Genomic DNA, 13,431 nt, shown 5'->3' with positions numbered 1-13,431 from the left:
CAGATACGCTTGTGCCACAGTGCTCTGAATTCATCATTCACCCATTGAAGGACATCTTAGCAAGCACAGATTTTAGATACTGATGTATCAGTTTTTGTGTGAATTTTGTGTCTCAGTTCTTTTCCTTGTGAGGGCTGCACTGGGGACTGAAGCCAGGGCTTCACACTGCGCTGTTCCAAGCTCCCACCTGCCTTGAGAGACAGGGTGTCAACACGTCACTAAGTTGCCCACTGTGGGCGCAAACTTGTGACCCTCCTGCCTCAGCCTTTCAGGTGCTGAGATAATAGGTTTGCATGGCCATGCCAGGCTTGCACTGCAGTCTTTATTTCTCTGAGATAGATGGCTAAAATTGCAGTTGCTTGCTGTATGGTGATGCAAGAGTTGCATTTTATTTTCATTTCCCCATTAGGATGGCAGGCTCGCGACAGCAGTGGATTGCATATTCTGGAACAGCACTGTGGCCCAGCGTCCAGAGCATGGCTTGGCACACAGCAGTTGTTGAGTGGGCTTCAGATGCTTAGGGAGGGTTTTGCTCAGGAGCAAAGATGCTGCTGCTTTTAGAACACAGAAGTGTGTGCAGGAAGTGAGTCTTAGACAGAGTTGGGAAGACCGGCTGTGGCCCTGGGCCGCCCCCAGCCAGCCAGAAGGACCCGTTGTACCCTGAGGACCTGAGCAATGAGTACGAGGCAGGGAGGCTGGGAAACCGACTATGTTCACCATGGGTTTCTGGAAGGAGACTTTCCGCCTCCAGGGAACAGGACAGGCCCTGGTCAGGGCCAGAAAGGCCTGCTCTGTCTGCATCTCATGGCACTTTCAGGGGCCTGGGTGACAAGAGCGGGGCACAGAGAGTGTTCCATGGAGCAGTCTGTCCAGGTGGGCCCAGGAGTAGAGCTAGGGAGCTGCAGTACTTCCTTCCAAGCAATGTGTCACCCTGGCCAAGTGGTAAGGGGCTCTCAATAAACACCTGCCCAGTAAAGCATTTTCTGATATGGCTGAGGAACGCATTAGGGGAATGAGGTCCTGCGTGAACTATTCGTATGGGAGAAGACAGAACGTATTTAACAGTAACCTGAAAATCCATGTTAGTATCGCCAAAGGCGGGTATACCTAGGGATTTGAGTATATGCAATAAAGTAAAATTTAAAACCCTGTATTTGAGATGCCATCTCTATTCCTTGAGAAATTCTTTGTAAGAATGAATCAGATATACAGAAGCTCAGGCTTATTAGTACAAATGCATCACCTTCATGAGTATAATGCGGGGCAAAATTTATTTAACATATTTATGTTCAGAGTTTACTATTTTGCTAGCAACCAAATTGCTTTTAACAAGTAACAAGATAAAAATGAGGGTTCTACTTTTATCTAAAATAGAGATTTTCAAATACTTTGAGTTCTGTAAACTCAAAATATTTCATAGCAAAAAACAGAAAACCTCTGTCCATATTTACCCAGGCTCTCTGTGCAAACACCTGGTAGCTATGTTTGCCAGGACAATGGTCTTTATTGGTCTCCAGCCAATCAAGTAAAAGCAGAAAATAAAAGTCTTAGCACTCTGGTTTTCACAGATAGATTTAGGGATAGCAAAGTTTACTAGGAGTAAACCAATAGCAGCCTCTTCCCATATCCCTTCAATCTTCTTGCCTCAAAATCACTTCTATTCTCCTACACAAAGGAGAATGACATGATTCAATGAGGTTCTGAGACTGCATGTTTACTATGGGCATAGAATTAGGGACCCGATGTTCAGTTTCTCTGTGACTGTCTCCACTTCATTCCTTTAAGGAATTGTAATTCCTTACACTATGGTTCTAGAACACTAATTTCCAGCTATGGCTGCACATTAGAATCATCTAGGGAGGTTTTAAAACTCCCAATGCCCACAGCACACCCCGAGCCAATTAAATCTGCATCTCGATGGTGTGAGCCACCATCGGTATTTTTGTAGGTCCCCAGGTGGTTCTAATGTGCAGCCACTGCTGGGAACCAGAGTTTGGGGACCATTTGTGTCACTTCCACCACAGTGTTTGTTACATAGTCAGACCTGGGTCGGAAACTAAATCTACTACACTGGAATCTCTGTGGATGAGCAAAAGTATCAGTGTACTCATTTGGACAACTGCATGGTTTATATGCTCACCAAGGTACAGAACCTCCAGTGTATAGACTTCAGTTGCTTCATGTAGAGCTGCAACCTTAACAGTGAGCAGGAAAATCTGGAATCTCAACCCCTGCTTTTGAGGTTAGATGCAAATTTGTTCAAAAGTCTACTTAGAGGTCTTTATTTAACCAAGGAAAAGTACATGGCTTGCAGGTGTCAGTAATAACTCAGGTAAAGGCTTACACAGAGGTTTGAACTGAATTCCTTATTAGGACAAATTGACTCTGTAGTGGAAACACTAAAAGAAACCATAAACTAAAATTATAAAGAGTGACTTAAAATACTAAGAATAATTTACAATAAGGATGTTGGGAGGAGAATTAATACAGATAAGCATAGGTCTCCATACCAAGCCTCTCCTTGCCTCCACACAAACTTTTTTTTCTGAAAATACAACTAAAGTGAATTTAAAGACAGGAAAAATTTATCAGTCAGTAGGCATTTCAGTTGTATTTTAAAACATCAGACCATTAGACATGTATAACTCTTTGAAAATTGTTAAGTGTGGCCGGAAGTAGCTCATTTAATTCTGACAAACATCCTTTTTAGGCAAAAGCTACTAAGTTATTTATTCCACAGTTTGTAGACACATTATTTACAGCACATAACACAGTAAAATTCTCAGTGTTTGCTGAATTGAATTGCTGGATGAAAACCCAGAAGCACAGAGCAGTTAAGTGCCAACTGACCCTTCAACAACTGATACAAGAATGGCTCAACCAAATCCAAAGATCTAATCCAGAACTCTTCCACTAAGTGAATTCTTCCCCCAGTATAGTTTAGAGATTTATGGTACACGGTCAATCACTGAGGCAGTAGCTCTTACATTTGATATACCTGAAGACTATTTGGGAACTTTTCAATCCCAAAGCATTGACTCCAGTGCACTGACCAAAGATTCTGATTCAGTATAACTAAGGTAGACCAGAAGTCTGCAAGTTCAGCGAGGACAATCTGCTAGAGAAAGCATGTAACTGCCAAATATGTAATTAATATCCTTAACAAGGAATATTGAAGCACTGAGTATCACTGTGAACTCTAGGAAAACTGAAATACATAGTTTACAAAAGTGGAAGGACACACATCCTGATTAGTATTTGTTGAATGCATCAATCCATTAATTACTAACAAAGTTTAGAACAAACTTGTTTACAGTAGTTAGCAGAATATATAAAGCAGCTATCCTTTGCAATGAGAAAAAAGGCTAGCAGCCACACTAACAAGCTAATCAGGTGACACAGACAATTTCTTTCAATGAATCCTCTTTGTTTCAGAGTTTGTTGGACTCTTAGGTCAGCCTTTCTTCCTCAAGGAGCAGGAAATAACAATTTCTCTTAAAGGAATCGAAGGCTGTGAGGCTAGGCACAGAAAGCCTTTAGGAGGAAGATGGGCAGAGTCCTTGACAAGAAGAAACAGACCTTTCTAAGGGATTGGATTTGTTACTAGGCAACAAATAAAATATGATTAGAATGCCCCGAATACAGCTTCCGGCAAGGAAAAAAAAAAAGCCTGCTTAAAAATGTCTTTCAAAAAATCTAACCTTTGGGCTATTTTGGTGCTTAGTTTTCCCTATAATGTTTATCTCTCAATGTGTACACACATGCACATGTGGTTGTGTATTCCACACTATTCCTTTCCAAAACAAGTATAATTTGGCAATTTTGTGTAAAATCTAATACCAATCATTATAAAATACTACTAATGTTAAAAGTTCATCCTCTTTTCATTATACTAAAAAGCACGTGATGGGTAAAATTCCAAGCACTGACAATGCACACTGCTGAGAATGGGAACAGCAGCTCATTCCCAGCTGGGAGGATGCAGAATGGCACAGTGACCACGGAAGGCAGGTAGAAAGGAAGTTGTCTGCAGAAACAAAAGTTCTTTGACCATGCAACCCAACAACTGGACTCCTAGTTATTTAATCAGATGAAATGAAAGCTATGGCCACAGAAACACTGCACACAAAGTTCACAGCAGCTGTATTCATATGACCAAAATGAGAAGCAAACATTGACAGGTAAACAAAACAAAACAAAACAGGCTGTTGTATAACTATGCAATGGAATATTATTTAGTTGTAAATAATATTAGACTGAAGTCTAAAAAGACACAGAGTAACCTTAAATGTATATCGCTAAGTGCAAATACTAATTCTGCAAAGGTTACGAACTGTATGGTTCCATTTACACAACATCCGGGAAGAGGCAAAGCTACAGAGACAATGGGAAAAATCTGCGGTTGTCAAGGACAGGGGAGGAGAAGGAAAGGGTGGGTGTTTCAAATTCTCTGTGACTACAAAAGGAGTGAGCCTCATATAAACGTCAGACTGTAATTAATAAAACTGCATCACTCTTGTTCAGAGCGGTAACCCGTGCACCCACTAGTGCTAGGAGCCACCGCAGAAAAACTGCACAATAGGGCAGTGGAACATGGGCCTTCTCTTGGTCTTCTGCTTAAGTCCTCTTTAAGTTCAAAGCTCTTCTGAAAAGAAAGTTTGTGTGCTTAAGAAAAATCCAGAAGCATGCACAGGTGATACTGGTGCTGGCCCTGGAAGCAGTTTCTCTAATTTGCAGCATATTGATAAAGTAGTTATTAGAAGGAACCTAGCATCCACACAGGTGTCCCTCCTGTACTGTGGAATATGAAGTTCTTTATCTGCCTAGCTATATATCAAAGCATGCCTAGCTACATCAGCAGGCTGCCTACAGGACCTCTCCTATTCTTTTTCCAAATGAAATATTCTGATGCATCATTACATTTCTCATCTTTATGAACTTTCAATATCATTTTAATTTTAAAAAACTTTCACAAATATTTTTCCTGACCTTTATAGTTAGGTAACTCAATGCAGAATTTGTCTTCTTAGTTTCTGAAATAATCACATCTAGTTATCGAATGTATTCCACGGTATGTTTTCAAACTTCAGTGTGTACGAGTCAGCTGGGATCATTCTGAAATTTAATTTCTAACTCTCTCCATCTGAAGCAATGCTTGATAACATGCAGTTCTAAACAGCTTGGAGGCAACGCTGCTGCACAAGCACACATTGAGCAGCCCAGATTCCAGAGCATCTTTGGAACACAGAACTGTCACCTGCATGAAAAACAAGCCTAAATATCTAGCAACCCTTAGGAAGGATGAAAGAGCTGGTTTTCCTGTTTCTCCTGCATGAAGAAGCTTCCAGGATAACAGTGCATGGAAATCTGCTTTCCCCAAATATAATCCTCTCCATCTCATCTATAAAGTGGAAGGGTTGGTAACCTTTGCACAGTGAGTACACTGCCCATTGAGTGCTAATGCTCTCCTGCCTCATGTGTAGAAAGATCTGGTTCATTTCTTGCTCAGGTCCTCGACTTATAACTCTTCAACTGAAGAAAGCTCAAGTGACAGACTCAAGGTCATGTATCCAATACTGTAAAGGTTGGGGCTCAAATCCAAATTTCCTCCAAATCTACCCGTTGACCTCATCTCTCTCTTGCTACTGATAGTGCTGTACTCCGGAGAACAGAGACCAGTGGTTCAGGACCCAGAAGCGGAGCTCTGCATTGAATTTCAGACCCAGACTTGCCACTGTAATCCTTAAGGCTGAAGGCCCTGTGGTTGAATAGGTGAATTAAGATGCAGGAGGTTCTGTGGATCAAAACGAGCCTTGAAATTCAGCAAAGCCCTGTGAACCTATGAGCTTATGCTGATATGAAGTAGGAGTAAGAGCAATCACTTGCACGATCCACCATGGCAAACTACCCCTGGTGGTTCTCTTGAAAGAGTTCCCGGACAACCACATGTGGGAGTCAAGCAGGAGGACATCACCCTGCAATGACTTTGCAGGGAAGCCTCACATACACTGGGTCAAAGGGAAACTTGCCACTTTCAGTGGGACTTCTAACTATTACAGACAACTGAAAGTAAACTGCCCTTCACAGTTGGAAAAAAATGCCCACAAATGTACAAAGGATTTTGTGTCATGATATAGATGTTATTCTTTGGAACTAGGTTTGGGAGTTTCCGATTTCCTGTTTAAGGGAGGCCCAACTTCATACTGACGAGGAGTAATTCGGGTGGGGGCTTGCTGATGTGCAATATTTAACATTTAGGGGCCTACACCTTCCTTCCATATTATCCTTCTATCCCCTCTTGTAACTTTAGCATAGTCTCTTCCACTTGGGAGTTCTGCAATACAGGAAAGATGAAGTTAAACTGAATTCACCTTGGGCACAATGCCTGTCTCCGAGCACTGAAGAACAGCTCATCAAGAAACTTTGCTTCTTTTTTCAAGAGGTGTGCGTGTGTGTGTGTGTGTGTGTGTGTGTGTGTGTGTTGTTTACAAGCAGCTCAGAGATGACTTGTGCAGAGACTGGACTTCCTCCCTCTGGGTGCTGCCTCTGCGCCCTCTTCCCAGGCCTCCACCAGGAAGCAGGGCTGGAGATATTCTCTTCCGAGGGTTACAAACTGGCTTGGCATCTGGGACTTCAGGTCTTCCCAGAGCTGCTCTGAGGTGCTCTGAAGCAAAGGCTGGGCAGAGCTGAAGAACCTACCCTGGGAACTCTGGACCCTGCCTGGAAAAACCAGTCGCTTCTCCTTCGTTTGGTGATCTGAGCTGTTACAGACAATCCCAAGCAGTTGGGGTGCGGAGTGCAAGGAGCACAAGTGCTCAAGGCTTTGTCAGGAACTCCGCATGCTCTCCCTGAACACCTAGGCTGCTCCTAAAGCCTCAGTGCCAGGAGACACTGACACTGACTCCAGCGACAAATCCAGTTCTGCCTGATGCATCCATAATACCGCTGTCTGAAGTTTCACTGTAGTATTTGTCTCACACGTTTCCTCCCGTCTTCCTACCACACACTGTCTCCCTCCCTCTGATCAACCTCAGCACCCAGCGACCCCAGCAAGGACCTTACGAGACCCTGGCCATCATGGTAGCCTTCCAGCCTGCTGGATCCCACACCACGCATCACAGTTTGGGTCTGGAATGTCACCCTAAAACTCTGAGATTGGAGGCTGCTCCCCCATGCAACTGTGTTCAGAGACAGGCTTAGAGGGAGAGGACTGGACCAGGAAGGCTCTACCCCATTAGGAGATGAATGCACTGGTGGATTCACAGCTCACTGGGCTCTTGGGAAGTGGAGCCTAGCTGGAGAAAGTGGATCCTTGGGTCTCCTAGAGAAGTCCCCTGCCCATTTCCCTTTCTCTCTCCCCGCTCCCTAGCCTCCTACCCCAAACCCTTCCACCATGATGTTCTGCCTCCCCACAGGCCAGAGGGACAGGGCCAAGAAACCACCAACTGATGTCCTGAGGCAAAATGAATCATTCCTCCTTTGAGTTGTGCATCTTAGGGATTCTGTCCTGGTGAAGAAAAGCTGAGTGACACTAACACACCACATAGCATCTGGTCTACATGCTCAGCTGGGCTTCTGTGCAAAACCTATCACAACAGGACTTATTTATTTAAATGTGAAGGATAAACAGGAACGGGGATACAAGAGAGAAGTACAGATGACAGGCTTGCTGAGCTTTCAGATATTCACATTCAAATGCCAGCAAGTAAGCAGGAGGAAACTGGCTCCCAGAGAGGAAGTGTGGATAGCATTCTTTTCTGGGGGGTATTATCTCTGAAACTAATCAACAGAACACTTCCCGGGAAGCTTGGAGAATGTAGCTCTAGGAGGAATAGAAAAGAGAGAGACAAATCCAATTTAACATGAAGAGCAATATTTTGCAAATACAGCTGAGTATTACGGAAAAAGGCTAAGTGGTAGATTAGGAGCTCGGCGTACCACTGGGAGGATTGAAACACAGTCTAAAATCCCTCAGCAAATGACACGGTGCATTCAGTGGGAGAGGAGCAGCATTCATCAAATGCCAGGGCTCCTTGCTGCTGAAAGAGTCGCCGATTCCACTGCACACTGGGATGATAACGACACGCGCGCTGCAGACCCATAATCCTAAGAGCACGACGGCAGGGATGACTTACTGTGCTGACAGTGAATCCCATTGAATCCTCGGGGACATTTACACACATAGCCAATGAAGGTGTCCCCTCGGTAAGCTGCGCTGATCTCACAGGTTCCCCCATTATGGCATGGATTCGGGACGCAGGGACCTGAAGGACAGAGGAAAAGCAAGGCTGTGAGACACAAGTGCTTAGCAGTAGATACCAGGTCCACACCTTGTGATCAACAACTGTTTAGAAAAAGCACTGTGGGTATTAAATGGACAAGGAATGTACTGGCTGGACTGGCTCTGAAGACCAAGGGCCTAGGTTTGAATGTTGGTTTCTGTACTTTTTGAGTGGCACGATCATGGGTACTTAATGAATTTACTGATTTAGTTTACCCTGTTGGTAAACAGGAAAAAATGTACTTCAAAGGACCACGTTATAGATGAAAAGATGTGGATCTGTCTTTTATAAATGCATATAAATATGTGCATGACTTTAACAATTATATATTAGCTGCTCTTGCTACAAGATAAATAACAATGTGAAATAATAATTATCTCTCTATATATTCATATATATATATATATATATATATCTCAGAAGATGTATAGAAACTCTCAAAGTAATAGTACTAAATTAATCATTATTATCAAAGGTTTGATATCAAAATCTCTTTTTGATATCGAATATCTCTTGCATATTTAAAAATTAATACTAGTGACAAATTTTTGAGGCCATGAAATGCTGAAATGCTTTATCCCCTCCGGGTGTCAGTTGTCTAGGAATGTGACCAAAGCCGAAACAAAGCAGAGAGCTGGTTGCAGTCATTTCATGGAGTCTTTATGAACTTGAGGTAGCTCCTTCCTCTGAAGAAACACAAGTTTTTGCCAGCCTAAAAGGAAGAGATCATCAAATCTGCATGTTTGGAGGAGGGGCTGTGAGAAAGTAAGTGAACAGGGACTGGGCCTGCACCGTCGAGGGGGCTGTGTGTGCAGATCTCTCCGGGAGCATCCACTGCTGGGGGGCAGGACCTGCCAGCATTCTGGCCCATTCCAGAGCGGGCTCCCCAGGCAGTGACCCAGCCCGCTGACGCTCCTCACTGGTCCAAGCTGACCAGTGGCCTGACTGGAAGCCCCGAATGCACCCTGCACCCTTGTGTGGCTGGGGTTTTCCTAAAAGCCCTAATAGTCTGAGCTTTCTCTATGCAATTGTCTTTCATAATTTTTCTTCCGTCACAAAAGACAATGTTTGTGCTGTAATTCAAACACTTATTCTACCCAAGCTTGGGCCCTCTTCCCTTTTCTCCTGGACGTTCCTCTGATAATTGTTTTCCAGGTCTTATTTTGCACTTCATCCTGCTTCCAGGAGGATGAACCCCCGAATCAGGACAGAACTCAGTCTGGAAATGGCAAACAGGAAAGGGTCCTGTTCAGGAGTGAACAGCTGTCCTCAGGAGTGAAAGACAGGCCAAGCAAAAGGAATACAAATCTGTCTTTTTTTTTACCTGCAAAGACTAGAACACATTCATAAGTGAGAAAAGAGCCCTGAAGAAGTTAAAATGTACATTTTTAGACAAGAAAAATAAAATTAATAAAGCTAAGTGTCTGGCTGTCTTTGCTGAGTAAATCTGAGTTGGGGGGAAGATGAGTTAAGAAGAGCACAGGATTTCTTCTGGGCCAAAGATGAAGGCAGAGGTTTAGACACAAGATTTGAGGCAACCAGGGGAGACTCTTCGAGGTGAGGCGATTCGAGGAGCATGGGGCATGGCTGCCACCTGTGGTCAGAGCAGCACAGCGTGTGGAGAAGAGGGGATTGGCCTGAAGCACCGGCAAAGGAGGAGGGCTCAGCCACAGGCGGGAGGCTCAGGGAGATTTTAGGATTCTGCTCCATTCCCCAGCAGCCAGGAAGGTGAAAGTGCCTCTGCCGGCCCATCTCAGTTTAAACTTGGACAAAACTCAATGTCTCCAGAGTCTAACAAAAGTATAAATGGGACAAGAACCAGCAGGGTGTCTGTACTGACAGGGCTGGCTCTTCAAAGAAAGGAAATCAGGAAGTTGTGCTCTTCACCCCCAGATATCTGCACATGGATTAAAAAGAAACAAAGAGTCTAAAGAGCTAGTGTGACTGACAAGAGTTACGATTATTAAAATTGTATTGCATTAGGAATTTTAAAAAATAAATACATATTAGCTGCTCTTGCTGCAAGAAGAGTAACTGTTGAAACAACAGATAGTCTATCTCATGTGGCAAGCCCTCGAAGTCCACGGCACTAAACAGCCTACTGAAAACCTCTACAATGCACAATCAAATTTATATTTAAATCAGTATTCACAGTTAAGTGGAGCTTTTGTGCCAAGCAGTCCATATCAATTAAATTATCTAGTAATCTAATACCTGCCCATGGAGTGAACTGTTACCAATATTAGATACAGGGGAGAAAGTTTAAGATGAATGACCAGTTTAGGAACCATGTGAATCCCTTTCTTCCATTGCTAAAAGATGAAAATGATGCTACAGAACCCAGAACTCTTTACCATTTTTCTTAAGTCTACTTCTTTTCTCCTAATAAATTAGAAAATATTTGGTAGTGTCTTATAAGTTACAAAGTCATTTTGCAAAAATAATGCCAGTTATTCCCAAGAGCCATTCTGTGAGGTTGTCATTATTTTAATTATTTTTACAGTTTTAAAAGTATTGAAAGAAAATTTAGACAATAGTTTTCCAATTGGTTTCCCAGTGACACATTTACTCCTCCAAGTAAGAATCAATGGTTCTAGAAGGGAAGAATGAAATTAAACCGATCTTAGGTTTTAACTCATCAGTTCATTTCAAAGTCATAAAGGATGACTTAGATATTTTATGAACTGATAACTGATAGCCATACATAGCATTTTTAAAGACAAAATTTAATATGAATTGATTTAAACAATTATGTGCTTTTGAACAACTAAAGAACCCAGAACATCAGCCAATCCAATCTCTCATTTTTGGAAATAAGAAAGCAAACCCTGGTAAGAATTCAGTGATATTTCTAAAAATATCTCTTATTAAGAAAAGTGTGTTTAAGGAATTACACCTAGGGGAAAATTAGTTATTAAAACCAAAAGTGACAAAGCTACTCTTTCCCTCTCAAGGAGCTTAGTAATTTAAATCGGAAAGCCAGGAAACCTTTTCCATGGTCTTTTCCTCTTAGCTCTGAAGTGGACAGAAAAAGCTGGAACAGTGAAAGCTCTGCCAGTCCTTGGGAGGCACTCAAACAGCAATTCCCAGAATGGGGGTTGGTGGGAGTCACCCTGAGGACAGGGGGTAAAAATACCAACCCAGACAAGGTGGCCCAATGACTTGAGCCAAACTGCCTACCACCCGGGGAAAAGTAGACTGGGCTGGCAGGTGAGCGTGGAGAAGTTAAATGGACCCATGTAACAGAGGGATGGGAAAAGGGATGAGGAAGATCAAGAGGATGAGATCTCAAAGGGAAAACTGAAAGTAAAGTCTTCGGGGACAGAGGTCACCAAAACATACTGGGACAGTGTAATATGTGGGGTCAGTAGCCAGTAAGAAATGGTGATGACAGAAATTCAAGCGTATGCTGAATGCGCAGACACCATACGCGTTATCTTCACAGGAGTACTTAGCCCTACACTCGAGACTGTTAACCACACAATCCTTGTGCTGTGTCTGGGGACGTCAGAGGGAATGCTAGTCACCGGGCTCATCCTGGCAGAGGAGAGACTTGCTGAGCCACAGGACACCCGAGAGCCTCAGGATGAGATGCGGGAACCCAAAGATAGCACTGAGGGTGTTGCAGACACACACCCAGGCACTTCCTGTCCAGCAGCCTTGGTACAGTTTCAGAGATCCCCACAGGATGAGTCTACATTAATTTTATTACAACCTGGGCTGGGGTCTGCGTTTCAGGAAAAAATTATCATGACAGAGTGAGGTTGTTATTTCTCTCACTCTGAGAAACCCCTGTCTTTTAAAGGATGAGGACAAAGGAAAGCAAAGGACATGAAGATTTCATCTTCCCAAGTCCCTTATGTGCAGAGCAACAGGAAGTATGCATATTTCACTCAGTCTGCTTTCTAAGATTTCTTCTTTTCCAGGCAAGAAAACAGGCTCAGAAAGATAAAGTGACATATTTAACCATAAATGCCAAGATTTCCCACACTCAGTAGGACTACAGGCTCCACACTCATCAAGGCACCCCCACTCCAAGCTGAATACCTGCGCATTATTACGTGAGATGTGGTAGATTGGAGCAGATCAGCCATGAACTCGCTAAGCAATCCTATGACTCTACACACCTCTCCAATGGAAGCCTATCAGAATACCTGCAGCAGCCGGGTCAGGGTGTACTAGAGACTACGAATCCAGACAGGCCCTGCTATACTAGGAAGGCTCCACTTCATTTCGGTTGATTAAAATCAACAATCAAACATGGCATTTCCCCAGTACCATTTCTCGGAATTACATGTGAGACCGATACAATGCTACACATCTTGACCTTACTCTTTTGTAGCCATCGAGTCTGCTGAAATGAGGAGCTGGTTGTCACTTTCCCCCTGCTAAACCATAAATTCCACTGGGATCAGACCTGGTTTTCATGCAGTAGTAGTATGATATATTTTATTTATTTGTTTGTTTATTTTGGTAACAGGGATTGAACTCAGGCCCTTGTGCTTGCAAGACAGGCAGCGGAACCACTAAGCTAAATCCCTGGCCCAATATATGATATATTTTAAATACACATATGTGTAACAGTACTGAGTAGTCACAGTTATACGGATTGCCTAAACCCTACTCTTATTTTAAATTTGTAAGACAGCAATATTACTTGGCAGTTCATGCAGTAATTAATGCACATACTTTTCTATACCTTTCCTGCTATAAGCCATTTAAATTTATAATTACATTCCATATTTTTGTCCTGATGTGGGTTAAATCAGGGCAAATTTAAACTGAACTATAAATAACAAATTATTTGAATGTGTACTTTGTGTAATGAGTGTTTTTCTTAATTCTTTGGCAAATATGGGATCAAGAAAACATGACTTTGTACAATCTTAGTAAAAGTGTTTCAGTGTCCTAATTTAACAATTCCTGTAAAGAGATATTCACTGTAAGCAAGAACAAAAGCAAATGATCATTAAAGTTAGCACACACATTTACAAATGATGGGTGATGTCTCAACTCACAAGGCTTGCTAGGTGGTCAAATGGGTGTGTCTGATATTCAATAGCAACAAATAAAACTTAGCGAGTTGCCGTGTATTGCGTGGCATGTGCTGAAGGAGCAACACATATCAAAACTAGAGAGCTTAGAAAGC

At 42.8% G+C, this 13,431-nt stretch overlaps 1 protein-coding gene across 2 annotated transcripts in view; it reads right to left on the bottom strand.

The window, feature by feature from the left end:
• Edil3 (EGF like repeats and discoidin domains 3) overlaps nucleotides 1–13,431 on the bottom strand; it is a 287,167-nt gene that overhangs the window by 202,212 nt on the left and 71,524 nt on the right. For both annotated transcript variants that reach the window (XM_010637154.3, XM_010637153.3), the window contains one exon: nucleotides 8,136–8,264. In XM_010637154.3, the coding sequence (XP_010635456.1) occupies nucleotides 8,136–8,264 (129 nt within the window). The remainder of the gene's footprint in view (nucleotides 1–8,135; nucleotides 8,265–13,431) is intronic.

This window comes from Fukomys damarensis, unplaced genomic scaffold (genome assembly GCF_012274545.1).
Source record: "Fukomys damarensis isolate Sample0158 unplaced genomic scaffold, DMR_v1.0_HiC HiC_scaffold_3, whole genome shotgun sequence".
In the NCBI taxonomy this organism is placed as follows: domain Eukaryota; kingdom Metazoa; phylum Chordata; class Mammalia; order Rodentia; family Bathyergidae; genus Fukomys; species Fukomys damarensis.
The sequence above is the reverse complement of the archived record's forward strand: the minus strand, read 5'-3'. Positions and strand labels throughout refer to the sequence as shown.